Here is a 16,409-nt window from a genome sequence, read left to right as displayed (position 1 = left end):
TTGATAGGTGTTGATAGGCGTGGTGCTCCCGAGCACGAAGGGGCACGAAGCCAGCCAGGCCAGCCTAGAATTCAAGTTGTCATGGTATTTAATGTCTGTATCCCCCATAACTACTCACGAGGTCTGTCCCATCATGACATATTCAAATGTTCCGTTGGAGACCAACTGAACGAGAATTAAACTTTACTCTCCGCGTTCCTCTTCCCGACTCCCGAGGGACCAGGGTATTTATGGATGTTCTTGTTCTCGGTGCTTCTCGTAGCCAGTCGGTACTTCGAATGATATATCCACGTCGTCCGAATGTCACTGACTCATGTTCCTCGACTTCGACTCCCATATGCCGTTACTTCAGCTGTCGGCCGCCATCAGATATTGGGCGGAATAGGCATCGTTTTACGCCCTCGCGAAAAACAATAAACTATTCACCCGTGTAAAACCGAGGCAAATCCGTATTTGAAAGTCGCATAGTCAAACTTCCACCATAACACCGGGTAGCCGACCAAACGACCAATCATGAGGTAAGACTTGGGTAAGATACTCGAGAATCGCGGCCCTATGTCATGTTTTAAGGATCATTATTTCATTCGAGGCGCTATCGACGCTGAACGGTACGTCACTGATCCATCGTATCTAGCGACCAAGATAAGAAGAGACGACTGTGTAGTAAATTTGAACAGTCGTTTGTCATGAGATGATAAGAAATCCAAAATACTACACTGCTATAAAACAAACAAATGTATGAAAATTAGAATAACGTCAGAGGGTATGAAGGTCGCAAATGGAGTTCCTGCCGCATGCGATTAGGCTAATGTAGATATATCAATCAGGGAACGAAGGTGTAACGGCATGCCGCTTGTGTCGAGTGATCAAAAAAAAGCTGAAATGATGGTTTTACATTCATGAAGCCGGCGGGGTTTTAAGCAGTGGGTCTCCGAGAACGGCCGGTCAGTGCATCAGAAATGCGTCTGAATCTGCCATTCGACCCCACGGAGGTGACGGAGGGAGCTTCGAGAGAGGATTTTCGCGATTCCCCACTGTAGCGTTGCGTAGAAACTGGGAAAAAGTGAACAGATTCGTTGGGATTGTGATATAGGATATGTGACTCCAGAAGAGCGAGCATCGAGTCCTGGTGACTCGTTCTGGGAGGTGATGCTTCGGGCAGTTGTGGGAGCGGAGGTGAGGGCAACTGCGCGAACATTCAGGAATCAGTAGGAGTCGCATGACAAGTGGGAAAGGACTCACTGGTTTTTTGCGACCCTTCTTGAATTTGACGGAGTAATTTTCATCCCAATCGTGGAAAGGGTCTTCATCAGTGGCAGCTGTACGGTCATATAGCCTCGTGCCTTTACGTACACGAGGTTGGATGGGTTGGAGCTTAGGAACAGGAATATCGTTGTCGTGAACAGCTTCAGAGTAACATACGTCGACAAATGACTCAGTAGGCGAAAGGAGAAGCTGTTCATCGAGGCGATCAAGGCAAGATGGATCAAAATCAAGGTTATGTAACGAGCGGTGTAGGACTTTGAAAGTGTTCGTGTGGGTCTCGGAGGAGACATCATCCGCAGTGGGCGGTGATGCGTAATCACGCGGGCGGAAGGTTGGTCGGATGGGAGTTGGCAGATGCTTCCAGCCTTGTGTATCTGCGGAAGACTGCTGATCGTTGTCGTGAGTTATACGCGTGGACCCAAGGTGGGCTTGGCTGCAGGATCTAATCAATACAGGACAACTGGGATAAGTTTCAGCAGACCCACAGTCTTTACACTCAAATCATCAGAGCTTGAGATGAATGAATTCTTTAGAGGTACGTGCGTCCTCGCGTACTTGTCCCGTGGGGTGCATTTGTCCACAATACGTCTGTGGGATGATACGTGCATATTTGATGGACTTGAAGTACGAACGCAGCTCATTTGGCGCTGATCCCAGGAAAATGATAGAAAGGTGATTGCGAGTACAAGAATCCTTGGCGCCTATCATGTTGCTTTGCTTTTATGAGCGCACGGAATTATGCTCTTGCATGCCCCGGTGACGCACGATTCGATCTAATTATAAATTCAGAATTGGAAGGGAATCGATCTCGAAGCACGTAAATCACGAAACTGAACTCACGTGAAGAACCAATATAATTGTCAGCGGAGCAAAGGCGACTGAATGATGATTGGCTCAATCCATTCATGAAATCATATCCTGCATGGATGTACGTGTACGCGAAAGAAAATCTGATGCAAGTTTTTGTAATGAGCAATTCAAGGTTATCATTAGTCCCCGATGAAGCATAGCAACTGCTCGGATCATCAAACTAGGTCCATTACATTCCGAAGTCTCCTTGACAGCTAGAGCGCTCAAGAGCTGGGCGCACAACATCCACTTCATCTCATCCAGATTCGGGCTTTTTCTTCCGCCCGAATTTACGAGCGAAACATTTCGCCCGTTCTACTAGCCCATTTGACAGTGGCTTGGCGCCAAGTGCAGTTAATACTCCGAGACGTTCTAGGGCGTGGCTCTCCTGCTTTGGTTGCGTGGATGGTGGTGGTGTGAATCTCCTCAGAGCGCGCGTATCCAGCATCCACTGTTGCCTTTTCGACAGAGACGTCAATGACCAGGTGCGTGCTCGGCGAGAGTACGTTTGATGAGCGCGACCGAGACATACGTCGGGGTAGTATGGCTTCAACTGTCTTTTGGAAAGGCTGACGGCCATGTATTTGTTCGACTTGTGTCACCTGCTGGTCGTCTTCTAAATGGTGAGATTCCTCTTCTGAGCCTTCGGAAATGAAGGAGTCCATGCTTCTGGGCTGAAAATTCCGATCAGGAAATGCTCCTAATAGCAGGCACAAACAAAAGGTCACTTACGTTTGCTAATGAATGATAGAATGTCGACTTGTGGGCAACAGTAGCAAGTAGTGAAGGTGTGGGTGAAGTGGAACTACTTGCGCTATTGTTGTTTGAAGGCTATTGAGGTTGAATTATGCATGGTCCACATAGTAGGCGAATAACCCGTACCTGGCCGAATCGTGAAACCGACACAGAGCTCCTCTTCCGTTGGTGTCCCCGCCTGCTTGAACCGACTAAATCAGGGCCAACTAGCTCATTTGCCGACATTTCTTGTTCTTGCATGGCCCTCCTCTCACTTTCTTCTTCTACCTGTCTGAATCTCTGCACGAATTTAGCTTAACTGTGTGGCCTTACTACAATATATAAGGGTATGCTTACCTCCTCCAGGGGTTCAAGGGATGACAGCATGTTGAGATTTGTCTCGTACGTGGCCTGAGGTGCGTTTGAATCTGAAACGTGAGAGTGATGATGGTAGTAGGCAAATTACGACGGCGTTTATGTGTCGGACCTAGATGCATATAAACAGCCTTGTACCTCATTGTGAAAAGTCGAGAGCATCGTTAAGCCCGATGCTCGGACCTGACACGGAAGTCATCCTCAGCAGGTGTCGTGGGGGGACAATTAAAAATATTTGCTGAACATACCGGTCATCGGCCGGTCACCCCAAAAATGGAAGGCAAAGATGAAAAAAGTTTTGAATAGGAGACCGTCATACACTTTCTAAGTAATAACTGCGATGAGCGTTCAAACAAAGCTTGCATTTCCAAAAGCCGGTCATCGCAATGGTGGAGATCGGCGCAATCGACTTCAAGAAATCGCGCAGAGCACGATGGACGCGATTGAGAATGGCACAGTCACCATCGCCAACTGTTTCCTATGATCTCGCTGCCAAAGTCAACTTCTCCAATCATAACACCCGCTACTATGCTCCAGATTATTTGTTGTCCACCTGGTCCACCAGTGACCCACCACGTAATCCCACAGCGAAATCTGAGGTGTCTATCCTCGAGATTTCGACACTTGATGGTGCCAGATTGTTGTTCAATACCATTTCATCTCGTTCCACGAGCTTCGGCCGAATAGCAATCTTGAACTTTGCATCTGCTACACGACCTGGAGGCGGTTTCTTGAATGGGGCACAAGCTCAAGAGGAGTCTATAGCCCGATCATCTACGCTTTATCCCTCTCTAATGACTGGACAGCGCGCAGCGCTTCTACCAACTACATACCCATGATAGAAACAGAGGGTTTTATCATCACGCAATGGTATACACACCTTCTGTCGTGATCTTGAAGGATGATGCAGGGAATTGGGCGTCGCCTTTTGAAGTCGATGTCCTAACAAGCGCAGCTGTAAATGCTGGCGATGTGAGGAAGAAGATCGGAGATAAGTCAGAGCTTGCGGAGATCGAGGAGCCCATCGAATCTGTCATGAAAGAAAGGATGGCGCGCATTTTGTTCTTGTTTGAACAGCAGGGTGCTAAGAACATCGTCTTGGGCAGTTTTGGAACGGGGGTATTCCAAAACGATATCAAAGTTGTTGCGAAGATCTGGGCAGAGTTATTGACGGTGAAAGGTGCGCGATACCGGCATTCGTTTGATCGTGTAGTATTCGCCATTCCTCGGGAAGGATACTTTTACCACTTTCGAGCAATCATTCGAGCAGCAGACTAGCACTGATACCATAGTCATGCATAACTGAGTATTGGGGAAATCTATTGGATCGTCCGGGGTCTTTGGATCGGTCCTCTATGACCTCAGATCAGCCCAGTGCTCGTCTACTCCTTCTGGCATGCCCGCATGGTTTAACAAGCATAGATCCGCAATACTCAGAGTCTCTAAATTTCGGCCCGTTGCGTCCACACAGATGCTCCGCGTATTTAGACTCAATAGCAGCCTAGAATCAGTGACGCAACATAGCCTCCTGCTTTATGACTCACTGATTCACCGCGAGAACAAGCGAGCTGCTGCGGCTGCCCGAAACGCGATGAATGGATAACATCATGCGGAGCCATGGGGTTTAAGATGCATGATGGATAATCCTTGACGTACACCTGCGGCCTTATCTATTATGCATTGACCTCGTGTTGCCTAAAGGTGGGTCGTATGAACTGCGTACGCCCCACATGACATTTCACGTACGAAAAAGCCCAGCTGGAATGCAGTTCCTGTGTCATCCTTGTGGTGCATCCGAGTCATCACAGCTTGCCTTGAGGCAAATTTTGCAGTCTGACTGGCAGGAACCTCGAAATTGAGCGCTGAGGATTGATCCGCAAGTTGCGTGTATCACGAATCCTGTGTTGATTTGATGTGAAATTGACAGAGCTTCCCGCGGAGCGCTCATGCTCTTGAGAAAATTTCAGTTCAAAACATCGGGTCCCTGGGATGTCATCCAACTCACCTGCAGCGCGCTGCTTCCCGACATCGCACGTAACTCAGCGGTGTTTATTTGACATCATTGTGGTGCAATAGCGCAAGCGACTCCCAAACATCAATATTTGGACAACATCGTCGGACAATGGACAACGATGATATTTACGCAATCGATTTTCAGGCTAAGCAATTGGATAGGAATAAAAGGACGAGGGAACAATGGACGACACGCGCAGAACACGTGTAGTTGATCTGATAATTAACACTGGACCTGGATTCAAGAAACGTATATCTTGACTTCCTTCGAAAATTTCCTCTTGAACCCAAGCCCTTCCACCTTCCTCCTCCCTCTCTCATCTCTCAGGTAAAGTCACTCATGGTCAACTCATCAGAGCACGGATTGGCTCGTGTCATCCATCACAAGGATTATTATATACGTGGTGGTGATATGACCGTACTGGTGAGTGTCTAACGGTCGTTATGATACTCAACGCCTCGGATTGATGGATGGAACTTCGAATTTCGCAGGTCGAAAATCATCTCTATCGTATACACAGTCACTTCTTCGAACGCGAATCGCTGTTCTTCCGCCAGAAGTTCCAGTCATCTGAAGGCGAGGAGCGCGGCTCATCGGACAACAATGCCTATACCTTGGACGACGTCAAGAGCGAAGACTTTGCACGTTTCCTCTGGGTCTTCTACAACCCGTATGTCAACTTCATTTAATTTGCTCAAACCAGACATCCTGACAGTCGTGAATAGAAAATATTCGCTCTATGAGGCGCCTCTTGAGACGTGGCTGAGTATCCTACACCTCGCCAACCGGTGGAGTTTCTGCAATGTCAAGGAGCTCACTGTGCGTGAACTCGAGAAAATTTCGATAGAACCCGTTGACAAGATCGCAATCTATCACGAGTACAGTATCAACAAGCTCTCCCTCATCCCAGCGTACATCGCGATCTGCAAGAGGGACAAACCTTTGACATTTACTGAGGGTATAAAGCTTGGGATGGAGACCGTTCTCCGTGTCGCAGACGCTCGCGAGCGGGCTCGCCAGCGCGCTGCTGAGAGTGGAATCCGCTCGCCTTCGTATCACGATTTCGATGACAGTGAAATGGAGTCCATGGTCAAGGAGGTTTTCGGAATAACGTCGCGACCAACATCGCCGATTCCGCAGACCAGTACTTCATCTACCTACACCAATGGCTCGGCCTCCACAGGCAACACGAAAGTCAACGGAACCAAAGCCAACGGGTCGACGGCAGCCAAACTCAATGGCGGCTCCTCAATCCGTCCCAACGGTTCTTCCAATTCCGACCCGACTGTTCGTTCCTCCGTCGACTCCACGCAGACGTACGGCACTGCCCAGGAATCGCCATCCACTTCTTCGGCTTCTTCCACAAATACACCCGTTTTTTCGTCGCAAAATGCTGGTCCGAAGTCGGCTGCCTCAGTGCATGAGAACAAGCCCTCGCCGCCGGAGAAAGCCAAAGTGCCTGAGCAGACGAACACTTCTTCCACTGTATTCCCCTCTACCGAACCATTCCAGGCTGGCTCCTACAAACCAAACGGAACGGGTGAGCCTTCATCAGTGGCGAGTCCTGTGCTTATATTTTTCTGACTACGGCTCATTGTTGGTATCGCAGGAGGGCCCAAAGGAGGAAAAAGCTGGTTCTCATAGTTCCACCACCGTTGTCACCCCTACCGTTGAGCTTGTTGTATCAACACCCATTGATGTTAAGAGTCACGATGAGAATAAAACTATCGACCACGAAAATGATGCTGAGAAGGATGAAAGTCAAACCAAGGACATTGACCCCTCTAGTGTGCAGTCCGATAGCGAAAGTACACGCGGCGGCGGGCGAGGTGAGCATGGCGGTAATATCAGTACGATGTACATCTCACAAATCAATTTCATCTAAGGCGGTCGCAACGGAGGGAAGCGTAACGGGCGTGGGGGAGGCGCAACCAAGGGCAAGAAGCAAAATTAAGTTCCACAAGTTGGAGAGTAGAATGTTGGCGCTTGGCAATTTCCTCCGTTTCCATTTCAAAAAGACTGACTCTCAAGTTCTGTCGTTTCCATTGTCTGCCATTCCTCGAGTCAATGTTTCTTTATTTGTATCAAAAACGTCTTGATCAGCAAATGATCCACGCGCGTGAGGGAGACAATTGTGTGTGCTCGGTGGCGGACTAATTGAATGGTCGGTCCTTGATCGTGGATCTTTTGGTGCGGCCAGAACATTCCGTAAGTATATCTTGTTGCCTCGAGGAGCCTCGTGGGCTCGGTTCGCCCCTCATTACTAAATTTCGGGTGATCTGAAGCCTTGGCTTCTCCGGCAACAGAGATCCGTGCGGGCATCCCTTGTACTCTTATTGTACATAACACATGTACTTTGTCGTTCCTGTAGGCGAGGCCACACAATATCATTACGTCGGCAGTCGCTAGGACTGCGGGATGAAACTATAACGAGCAATCTGATGTCTCATGGCGGCCTAGCAGTGATGCATTGATGTTCGATGCGTCACCAGCGCTTGAAAAGCAGATAAGTATAAACGACAATTGAATCAGACGGCATACCAGCACTCTTTACCCCACGATCATCAATTTCCTACTCAACACTTTCAATATGTCAGACACCGGCTTTTCACAAATTATCAATCATCCTCAATACTTCATCCCCACAGGGGACACTCAATTTTTAGTGAGGCCCTTGGGTATGAAGCGCTGATGAATGATTTAATTTTCTCTTCATCCAGGCGCAAAACGTGCTTTTCAAAGTACATCGTTATTTCTTCGAGCGCGAACCAAGCTCTTTCAGAGAAATATTTTCCGATAGTGCTAACACCAAGCCTTATACATTGGATGTCAAACCTGAAGATTTTGCCCACTTCCTGTGGGTGTTCTACGACGAGTGAGTCGTAGCGCACCCACGCAATGCTCATTGACGTCGTTACTGAAATCTGTGGCCTTCTAGAGACTTCGAATACGAAAACCAGCCACTTGAGAAGTGGCTGGTGATCTTAGGGCTTGCAACGCGGTGGGGCTTCGGTAAGGTGCGGAAGCTGGTCGTCCGTCAGCTCGAGAAACTCGACCTACAACCTATCGACAAGATCAAGATCTATTCCGACTTCAGGATCGATGCCCAACTTCTAATACCATCATACTCGACATTGGCAAAGAGTCCCACCCTCCCTCCTCTTTCAGAAGCTGCAAAGCTTGACATGAAAACGATTCTCAAGCTCACCATGGTGAGGGAAAGAGCATTGCAGAAGGCGGCAGAGGATGGATGCCGTTCTCCAACGAGTGCGCACGCCGGGGATGAAGACGTCAGAAGATTCATATGCGAGATTTTTGATCTCCCCCACGCAACCAGCGCCTCAACGACGACTGAGCTACCAGAGACTGCCGCTAATGGAGGTCCCGCAGGTGGAGTTAATGACACCACGGGAAGCTCGGTTCCGACATTGCAGAATCCCGCGGGAAAGAAGAAGAAGAATGCCAACGCAAATGGCACCTCCAACACGGTGAGTGGCTGTCGTACGTTCAAACTCTGCGTTTACTGAGTCTGCCCAGAATGGTCAGCACGCAAATGGAAGGACGCCCGGAGCCCCCTCCTCCTAGGGTACGCTGCAAGACGTTTTTTGACACTAGGCTTCTCTCGTTGATTCACAATACGATCATCCGCAGGTATAAGAATATGCGCTCGCAGGAGAAAGTAATCGCACGATATTTCATCTTGGTTCGTGTAGGCACATACACTGTAAATTTATTGGCCCGTGTATATTGCATGTACAGGTAGAAGACACTTGGACGATACTCACCAAGCAAGAAGTTCGGAAAATGTATCAATGCTCTGCTTCGATTTCTTTCCGTACTTTGCGGACCAGTCAGCTGGATGCTGTGTGACAGCAGGAGCGACTCACTTTGCTCCAGATCTTTTCGTTCCCATTCGTCACTAACACCAAGGTCTGCAGGCGTTTTTCGGCCCCATAACACGTCCATCCATCCAATGTTAGTTCTTTCCTTGTCGAGCGGCTGTTTCCCCTCTCCGTGTATACGCGCAAGATTACGCGACTTCGTTACTTCTTCGTCGGATATTGACTTTCCCGAACGAAGTTGCTCGATGAGGTCTTGCAGAATGGAAGTTTGAGCTTTGAATCTCGCTCGGTCTTCGTCAGCTGTTTTTCGCTGCCACAGCAAGTGCATGGAAATTGAGGTCAAAGCGGTTGAGTATAGTATGTGAGGGATATACTGAGTACCGGACATGATGGCAGAGAAATGAGTGCACCACGGCAGATGCCGCACCGTTGTCCCTGGCATGCACGATGTAAGTACATTTTATGGAGACAAACACGTTCAAGAAGGATCTCAAGCAGCTATTGTTGACGACGGTCCACGCATGCGCAAAACGGTCAGCTTATAGTATAGCAGACAGGGTTTGATACGAGTCTGATCATGATGCGGGCAAGTGGTTTGCGACTTTTCACTAGTAACTCCCTTGGGTACGCCAGTAGTTAAATCCTCCTCGAATACTACGCTGCTGCTGCTTTCATTTTCTGTCGCTCCTTCTTCCCCAGCCGTTTTTTTCGGTGTCGGATCCTCGCTTCTGTGGCTTGTCCTGGTGGCCCCTACTCGTTGTTTCAAATTCTCCCTGAACTCCGTGAGGCGTTCTCCGCGGTTACGGTCCCACTTCTCCGCGCGATACGGTGCATAGCGCTTCACGCTCACGTATTGATTGAGTTCCTTGTTTGTGGCCATGAGGATCTCGGTAGGGGTGAGTGCGAACGTCTGCGGTGCAGTCGTAGTGTATTTGAAACGTGTAGGTATTCCTGCGACCTGCGACAAAACGTGAATGCGAATTTCTAGAAAGCTGACACGACGAAACCCACCATGTCGTTAAAGTCGAGCCCATAAACTTCATCCATGTACTCATCAAGCTTGCGCTTCCTCATCTCCTCAGTGCCATCCCATTCTTCTTCATCGTACTCGCGCACAACATCTGCATCCATAGTATTGATATCCACTCCTTCGTCGTCGTCGTCATTGTCTTTCTTTTTCTTCTTTTTCTTCTTCTTTTTCGAAGACGACGAGGATTCGGCGGGCTGGGAAGGTATAATGTCGTCGATGTTGACGTCGTCGTCCCAGACGGGCTTCTCTTGATCAGCGTCAATATCAGAGTCTTCGCCATCGTGGTAGAGTCCCGCCATTTGCACATCATGTGCTTCGGGATCCCAGTCCGCATCGAGGTCGAACTCCTCGAAGGCTACATGGTTTTAGCGTCAAAATAAGAATGAGGTAACAAGTATAACGAACCTTCAGCATTGACACCACCTTCGCGCCCGATGCGCTCGAGTTTCCGGCGAACTTCCTTCATTTTTAAGGCTTTCAACCTTTTCACCTCCTCATGCTTTTTCTCGAGCTCTTCTTCCTGGCGCCGCTTCTTCCGTTCACGGCCCTCTTTGCGAGTCGTGTCAACCCGACGCACTGTAGAGGCGATATTTCGTGGAAAGGATTTGATAGTAGCTGCGTCCCTGGTAGGAGAAAGGCGTAAAGTAGGATGAAGTGGACAACGCGACGGTACTTACGGTTCTTCGAAACGGAAGTTGTAGGAAGTCTCGAAAGCGTCGGCGATCTCTTCGAATTCGTCGTCGTCTTCTATGCTGTGCTCATATGCACCCTGTTGTTCGACCGCGACACTACCTTGATCTGATTCAGCCGCGGAGTCTTTGGCTTTGCCCACAATGTCATTATACGTGGGTAGTCGTTTTGCTGATTTGTCGATCCATCCACGATTGAGAATATAACTGAGGGGGTTTAGCAGTGACTCGACTCATGCAGAAACACGACTGACCTTACGAGGAACTCCTGATCGGCTTCTTTTTTGGACATTCCCTTCGCCTCGTTACCGCTTTTCTTCGTCTTGCTCTTCTTTTTTTCATTGGCGCCTTGTTCAACGTTCTCGGCCTCTATGAGACTCTCGAGGTCCATACCGACCGCATGCTTCAAGTATTCTTTGTATTCCTGTTCTTCATCCTCGAGCTCGTCCTTGGTTTTCTCTCGCGGGACAATTAATTCATCGTCATCGCTTTCAGCAGCAGCAGCATGGAATGCGGTACGTGTTTCGTCACGCAGTTGACGCTGCTCCTCGGTGTATGTGGGTATGTGTGGTTCTGGAGTCGGCGAACGGGAGGAGTTGGCTTCGAGAGCGGATGCGAGAGTTGCTTGTCGGAAAGTGAGAGGTTTTGACTATGAACGAGAGAGACTGAGTTTAAGGTCGTATTCGTGATCCGAATACCCACTTTATTCTTGGTTGTTCGTTCTCGCACCTGGGGAGCACGAACAGTGGTGCGCTCCTGCTCCTCTAACAAGTATCAGAATTGGCGTAGTTGAGGACAGACACGGTTTACTGTACCTTCGAAGATAGTATTCTCGGCGTTGTAGATGGCCGGGTCCTTTTTCTTGATTCTTGCTAGCGTCCTCAGGATGGCTGCATCCATTGCAGGCGTGAGTTCCTCCCCGTCCTCATCTTCGGATTCCGCATCCTCTGAATCTGTCTCATCGTCCGCACCGTCTTCAAAATCGGACCCGTATTTTTCTTTTACTGTTGGTCACGTTTTAGTTGGATCTCGTCAGACTGTCAGGAATGTTTGGACGTACATTTTGCGAGCTCCTCGCGCTCTTTTTTGTATTCGAAGGCTTTTGCGTAGTGTTCATTGATGGTGAGGGTTTGGATATCTTCGGTGTCGGAGTCGGAAAGCATGAGATGGACTTAGAATTCTGAGTCTACGTGCTGCAGCTGAGACTCAGTCTGAGTGAGAGCAATCTAATAATTCACGCCGCACGTGATACAACAGATCTCTCTGAACTTCAAGTTATGGCAAAGCCTGCCAGCCAAAAGATTGACAGTCCTACGTGGGAAATTTACAGTCTGGCGCCAAGCGTCGCTAACGCCCAAACGGGGCAAAGTGTTTATAGTTCAACAAACATGTTCCACACCGCGTCTTGCTTGCAGTTTTGACGCGCATGACGCATCCTGGCATTTCAAAACCTATCTATGACAGTCCCTACTTGATTTCGTGCTAACACTCCCGCCTTCCAGATGCTCTCTGCCACCACGTCTGCCGCCCTTCCACTTCACGTACCACACCGGTGGCACTGCTCGCTTAGGTAAGGTGAGAAAGCCATCGCGGTCCGGTACGGTACGGACTCGGATACTTATAAGTTGTCACTGTTAGTTTCGCACTGACACTTTCTTTGGCTCAACAGACGGTCTCGCAAGAGTCGTGTCACAGATATGAATGTGTCATCTTGTAGCAGGACGGCATGCTCAACTTTGTGACGTACAGCTCGTGGCTAGTAGAACAAGCCGACTTTTACCACGATCGCTTGTAGCTACTTTGCTTGGCTTGACGCACGTCGCAGATAAAGTTTGTTCCTTCACAAGGCCGCAAGAATTTCAGAACGACCTGGTTACTTCATTGATTTAAAATTTGTGACTCGCAGCTAGCGCTGAAAACTGTTTCGTTTCCCTAGAAATGGCTAACTGCGGCCCATGAGAAGGACATGCGCAGCTCTGCTCTGTACGTTCGCTGCGTATTGGCTTTATTCATCGAAATACCTGGGCCTGGCACCTGTCCTCCCTGTGCTGCGGGGGGGAGTGTTTCCTTTTCCGATTTACACCGGCGGCCTGCTGACAGGCATAAATACTGGTTGTCAGGCTGCGATGTCCGTCAGCACCACCATCTTTAATTCATGTCCACAGACATAAGCTCTGAGGAGAGATTTCTTCCTCTGCCAGATGGGCGTACCTTGGCATACGCAGAAGCAGGAAATCTATCCAGCAAGACAGTCGTTCTTTACATGCATGGTCTCTTCACTATCGGGGATGCGTCCCAGATATCTCGTGTCCTTCTGAGCAAGAATGTTCATTTCATCACGCCCACCCTGCCTGGATGGGGCAACACATCTCCTCCTCCCCCGTCGATACCATACCGCGACTGCCTCACAAGCGACATGACCGCGCTATTGTCCCACCTGTATCCGGATTCCAACGACCGTGACATCAAACTATACCTTGCAGGGGGCTCGTTCGGTACAGTGCCTGCACAGATATTGTATGGTGCACCGTATGACAAGTTCCCATTCGGCCGGTGCATATCAGGCATGTTGTTGTTGGGTGCGTTCAGCCCCTTTCGGTACCACAAAGATTACGCCAAACACATGACGTGGACGCATTATATCCTACCTGGCCCCATCGCGTATTACATACCATTCAACCTTCTCACTCATCTGATGAAATTCGTACTGGCGAGAAAGTTGGCAACCATAGAAGGCGCAGAGGCATTGTTGCGGGAAACTGTTTTTGACATCATGGATCAGGCGGAGCAGGAGGAGTTTGCGAAGTGGAGTGAGGAACGCGGGATGGTACCAGAGGATACGGTGCGGAGAATGGCTAAGAATACCATGAAAAGCATCTCCAAGTCTTGGGCAGGCTTTATACTAACATCACCCCTTCTGCACTCGGATTGGGGTTTCCGGCCTGACGCATTGGACGAAGAACATTCTCGTTCCCCTATCCTGCTTACAGCAAGCAAGGACGATCACATGTCTCCGGTGGCTTACGCATACTATCTTGCTGCTAATTATAAGAATGCGCGGATCAAACACGTTGATGGGGGGCATATGAGTATTTTATACCACATGGATGAGGTATGGGCAGAGTTTCTAGTTGACGAGCAATAGTCAATTGTACCACAACACTGTTCACGAGACATCTTCGGGAGGTTCTTCCAAAGGGGATGGAGCATCGAGAAATTATCTACATACATATGTGAGCTAACGGTGACGACGTGATCTTGGCTGAAGCTGGTGTGTAAGTTACGTCCGGTAGATTTAAGTAAATGTGCTGAGCACAACGATACTTCAGCAGACATCCTGGCCCGTGCAAGAGCAATAGAGGAGCGGCAATGTGCATCGTCCGGCAGATTCGAGCGCAACTATACTTCACCAGACGTACTTCAACCTACCACAAACACTCCTGAGCGCCACCCACTATACAGGCAGTCTAGCATGGATTTCATAACCGACGCAAAGGCTGACCATAACGAGAGCATTGCTCGGTACGTAATGTTCTATCCGACACCGGCCTTATGCAGTCACGCATCCGAGTCTAAAATATCTTAGATTTGGGAAAGGCTGCCAACTTTCCACACGACCCAGAAGAAGCGCGTATACCCGTGCCGGATGCGCGTTTCGATTGGCTTTGCGATCTGTACAAGCCCGCCTCGCGTGTGCCTGCTTTCCTCACCTGCATTGATATCGCAGGTCTTACTGCGGTACGTCCATGACCCACCTACCCTGATTTCTCCGCCGACATATATTCAGGGCGCATCAACAGGTGCAGGACTTAGAAATGCATTCTTGTCTCACGTCCTCGCTGTCGATGGTACCTTCTAGGTGGTCCGTGCCTTCGATGACGCCGAAGTCATTCATGTAGAGGGCGATGTCGACCCTCTCCGTGACATTGAGATCATTCAGACCGAGCTTTGTCTCATAGATATTGAGTGGGTCACCTTGATGGCCTCAAGCGCAGTGGTCGATCGCTTGGCAACAACAGTTTGGCGGATAAGGCTAAGAAGGAAAAAATCGTGCGTCTCGCTGGAAACAATGTTTGATGTGTAGCTGGTGCGGACTCACGCTGCAGGCAACAGTTGAGAAAATCTATAAGGTCCTTACCGTCGATGGCAAGGGTGTTAGGAAGTACGAGTGGAATAATAAAGAGGTAAGTCTTGTTCTTGAGAAATCTTTTTTGCCAGCATTTTGGTTCGTACCCTGATGAAAAGAACCTTTACTCGATAACCAAGCTCGTCGAGGAGGGAGTAACGCCCCACTATTCATTTGACATTTTTTTTCCCTCCTTGCCGTCGTAATCTTCGTCTACTATGCTGACAGCAATCTTCGTCCACCGTGCTGACTGTCATCCTACAGGTAAATATGATACTATTGTTATCGCTTTTGAGCGATGAAAAAGAGCTTTGCTCGATAACCCAGCTCGTTGAGGAGGGAGTAACGCCCCAATATTCCTTTGAAATAACATTTTTTTCCTGATTCCTTCTTCATCATCTACGGCCTTCATTTACCATGCTGACCATCATTCCACAGATAACTAATAAATTCTCGTTATCGATTTTGAGCAATGAAAAAGAGCATCAGCTCGATTAACCCAGCTCTTTGAGGCGGGAGTAACGCCCTGTCTTTTAATGATATTTTTTCGACACTCTGACCCCATGTACTCGCTACTTCTTTGCGTACGCTAACACCCACTATCATCTACCCTACTAACCGCCAAGCCTATCACTTACCTCGTCAATCTTAGCGAGAAGGACTATATTCGCAGGAAGAACAAGTGGTACGGCTTGTCAAGGGCTGGATTGACGCTTACAACCCCTGCGACCCCCTCATCCCTTTCTCTGTATCACTGGAGGAGCGTCTTGCGCAGCTTCCAGACGATGAACGTGTTGAGGCGCAAAAGGAACTAGGAGCGCAGACTGCCCTCGGAACAATAACACAGGCGGGGTACTCCAGTCTTGATGTGGGTCTCATCCTCTGGTCGCTGATCGTTCATTGATCCGAATTTTTGAGTCACAGTTGATCCGCTACTTTACCTGTGGACCTGATGAAGTGCGTGCATGGACGATTCGCAAGGGGACAAAGGCATACCAAGCGGCCGGTGTTATTCAGCATGCCGATTTTTTATTTTTATTTTACCTCTTCTCTCACACTTTTATAGCTCGGACTTTGAGAACAAGTTTGTTTGCGGTGAGATCATGACGTATGAGGACCTCAAGGAACACAGAAGCGAAGCTGCTGTCAAGGCTGCTGGTAAACTGAGACCTTGATTTCATGCGGGGGTGGCGTCGTTGCTTATCTGGTTTTCTTCATGTAACTGTACAGCATACCCGACGCTGTGGAGTAAATGTTCACAAGGTCATGGTGATGCATGCCAATATTAATGTTGAGCCTGGTCAATATTACCGGCTGGGTTGGCCGCATCTAATTATAGAGAATCGGACCATGCATCTTGCCATTCACAGTACCCGCAGAGCCTCCTGCGCAGCCATGTCACAGAGTGGAGACTGCGTAGGGGCTTTTCCAATCAATTTTATTCCATAGCAGAACTCGAGAGAAACGCAGTGTAAACGCCTTA

At 48.9% G+C, this 16,409-nt stretch overlaps 9 protein-coding genes across 9 annotated transcripts; 6 read left to right on the top strand and 3 right to left on the bottom strand.

Moving 5' to 3' along the window:
- Positions 1-916: 916 nt before the first annotated feature.
- On the bottom strand, positions 917-3,237 carry DFJ58DRAFT_847177 (uncharacterized protein; the record flags this gene model as incomplete). The annotated part of the gene is made up of 8 exons (XM_041393418.1): positions 917-1,186; positions 1,243-1,650; positions 1,822-1,913; positions 2,107-2,216; positions 2,410-2,789; positions 2,848-2,946; positions 2,998-3,150; positions 3,208-3,237. 8 exons carry the CDS (start codon positions 3,235-3,237, stop codon positions 917-919), a joined length of 1,542 nt encoding a protein of 513 aa, XP_041236789.1.
- A 328-nt stretch (positions 3,238-3,565) lies between these two features.
- On the top strand, positions 3,566-4,503 carry DFJ58DRAFT_719185 (uncharacterized protein; the record flags this gene model as incomplete). Its single annotated transcript, XM_041384583.1, has 3 exons — positions 3,566-3,698; positions 3,724-3,982; positions 4,032-4,503. The coding sequence occupies 3 exons, from the start codon at positions 3,566-3,568 to the stop codon at positions 4,501-4,503; spliced, it is 864 nt and encodes a 287-aa protein (XP_041236788.1).
- An 873-nt stretch (positions 4,504-5,376) lies between these two features.
- DFJ58DRAFT_191183 (uncharacterized protein) lies at positions 5,377-6,923 on the top strand. Its single transcript, XM_041379142.1, has 3 exons — positions 5,377-5,662; positions 5,731-5,909; positions 5,965-6,923. Exons 1-3 carry the CDS (start codon positions 5,579-5,581, stop codon positions 6,821-6,823), a joined length of 1,122 nt encoding a protein of 373 aa, XP_041236787.1. The 5' UTR covers positions 5,377-5,578; the 3' UTR covers positions 6,824-6,923.
- Positions 6,924-7,689: 766 nt separating this feature from the next.
- DFJ58DRAFT_191137 (uncharacterized protein) lies at positions 7,690-8,847 on the top strand. The gene is made up of 4 exons (XM_041379141.1): positions 7,690-7,904; positions 7,960-8,114; positions 8,178-8,727; positions 8,777-8,847. The coding sequence occupies exons 1-4, from the start codon at positions 7,830-7,832 to the stop codon at positions 8,822-8,824; spliced, it is 828 nt and encodes a 275-aa protein (XP_041236786.1). The 5' UTR covers positions 7,690-7,829; the 3' UTR covers positions 8,825-8,847.
- A 201-nt stretch (positions 8,848-9,048) lies between these two features.
- Positions 9,049-9,469, bottom strand: DFJ58DRAFT_719184 (uncharacterized protein; the record flags this gene model as incomplete). Its single annotated transcript, XM_041384582.1, has 2 exons — positions 9,049-9,077; positions 9,127-9,469. The coding sequence occupies 2 exons, from the start codon at positions 9,467-9,469 to the stop codon at positions 9,049-9,051; spliced, it is 372 nt and encodes a 123-aa protein (XP_041236785.1).
- Positions 9,470-9,548: 79 nt separating this feature from the next.
- On the bottom strand, positions 9,549-12,086 carry DFJ58DRAFT_749936 (KRI1-like family C-terminal-domain-containing protein). Its single transcript, XM_041387703.1, has 8 exons — positions 11,861-12,086; positions 11,616-11,804; positions 11,503-11,564; positions 11,055-11,449; positions 10,789-11,007; positions 10,517-10,734; positions 10,093-10,466; positions 9,549-10,039 (listed from the first exon to the last, which is right to left on the bottom strand). Exons 1-8 carry the CDS (start codon positions 11,961-11,963, stop codon positions 9,572-9,574), a joined length of 2,028 nt encoding a protein of 675 aa, XP_041236784.1. The 5' UTR covers positions 11,964-12,086; the 3' UTR covers positions 9,549-9,571.
- Positions 12,087-12,875: 789 nt separating this feature from the next.
- DFJ58DRAFT_819669 (Alpha/Beta hydrolase protein) lies at positions 12,876-14,084 on the top strand. Its single transcript, XM_041391921.1, has one exon. The coding sequence runs from the start codon at positions 12,956-12,958 to the stop codon at positions 13,943-13,945; it is 990 nt and encodes a 329-aa protein (XP_041236783.1). The 5' UTR covers positions 12,876-12,955; the 3' UTR covers positions 13,946-14,084.
- Positions 14,085-14,788: 704 nt separating this feature from the next.
- Positions 14,789-15,362, top strand: DFJ58DRAFT_191093 (uncharacterized protein). The gene is made up of 2 exons (XM_041379139.1): positions 14,789-14,984; positions 15,191-15,362. The coding sequence occupies exons 1-2, from the start codon at positions 14,877-14,879 to the stop codon at positions 15,308-15,310; spliced, it is 228 nt and encodes a 75-aa protein (XP_041236782.1). The 5' UTR covers positions 14,789-14,876; the 3' UTR covers positions 15,311-15,362.
- A 486-nt stretch (positions 15,363-15,848) lies between these two features.
- DFJ58DRAFT_191096 (uncharacterized protein) lies at positions 15,849-16,227 on the top strand. Its single transcript, XM_041379140.1, has one exon. The coding sequence runs from the start codon at positions 15,892-15,894 to the stop codon at positions 16,099-16,101; it is 210 nt and encodes a 69-aa protein (XP_041236781.1). The 5' UTR covers positions 15,849-15,891; the 3' UTR covers positions 16,102-16,227.
- The last annotated feature ends 182 nt before the right edge of the window (positions 16,228-16,409 follow it).

This window comes from Suillus subalutaceus (assembly GCF_016647625.1).
Source record: "Suillus subalutaceus strain FC151 chromosome Unknown DFJ58scaffold_205, whole genome shotgun sequence".
Classification (NCBI taxonomy): domain Eukaryota; kingdom Fungi; phylum Basidiomycota; class Agaricomycetes; order Boletales; family Suillaceae; genus Suillus; species Suillus subalutaceus.
Note: the sequence above shows the minus strand (reverse complement) of the source record. Positions and strands in the feature narration are given on the sequence as shown.

Bases quoted from the DNA above. Each gene is read 5' to 3' on its own strand.
- DFJ58DRAFT_191183 (XM_041379142.1), top strand. From the start codon at position 5,579: ATGGTCAACTCATCAGAGCACGGATTGGCTCGTGTCATCCATCACAAG. The intron at 5,663-5,730 runs GTGAGTGTCTAA...CGAATTTCGCAG, and splicing joins GTGGTGATATGACCGTACTG to GTCGAAAATCATCTCTATCG. The intron at 5,910-5,964 runs GTATGTCAACTT...AGTCGTGAATAG, and splicing joins CTCTGGGTCTTCTACAACCC to AAAATATTCGCTCTATGAGG.
- DFJ58DRAFT_749936 (XM_041387703.1), bottom strand. From the start codon at position 11,963: ATGCTTTCCGACTCCGACACCGAAGATATCCAAACCCTCACCATCAAT. The intron at 11,565-11,615 runs GTACAGTAAACC...GATACTTGTTAG, and splicing joins CGAGAATACTATCTTCGAAG to AGGAGCAGGAGCGCACCACT. The intron at 10,735-10,788 runs GTAAGTACCGTC...TTCTCCTACCAG, and splicing joins AACTTCCGTTTCGAAGAACC to GGACGCAGCTACTATCAAAT.
- DFJ58DRAFT_191093 (XM_041379139.1), top strand. From the start codon at position 14,877: ATGTGTAGCTGGTGCGGACTCACGCTGCAGGCAACAGTTGAGAAAATC. The intron at 14,985-15,190 runs GTAAGTCTTGTT...GTCATCCTACAG, and splicing joins ACGAGTGGAATAATAAAGAG to GTAAATATGATACTATTGTT.
- DFJ58DRAFT_191137 (XM_041379141.1), top strand. From the start codon at position 7,830: ATGTCAGACACCGGCTTTTCACAAATTATCAATCATCCTCAATACTTC. The intron at 8,115-8,177 runs GTGAGTCGTAGC...GTGGCCTTCTAG, and splicing joins CTGTGGGTGTTCTACGACGA to AGACTTCGAATACGAAAACC. The intron at 8,728-8,776 runs GTGAGTGGCTGT...GAGTCTGCCCAG, and splicing joins CAAATGGCACCTCCAACACG to AATGGTCAGCACGCAAATGG.
- DFJ58DRAFT_819669 (XM_041391921.1), top strand. From the start codon at position 12,956: ATGTCCACAGACATAAGCTCTGAGGAGAGATTTCTTCCTCTGCCAGAT.
- DFJ58DRAFT_191096 (XM_041379140.1), top strand. From the start codon at position 15,892: ATGGACGATTCGCAAGGGGACAAAGGCATACCAAGCGGCCGGTGTTAT.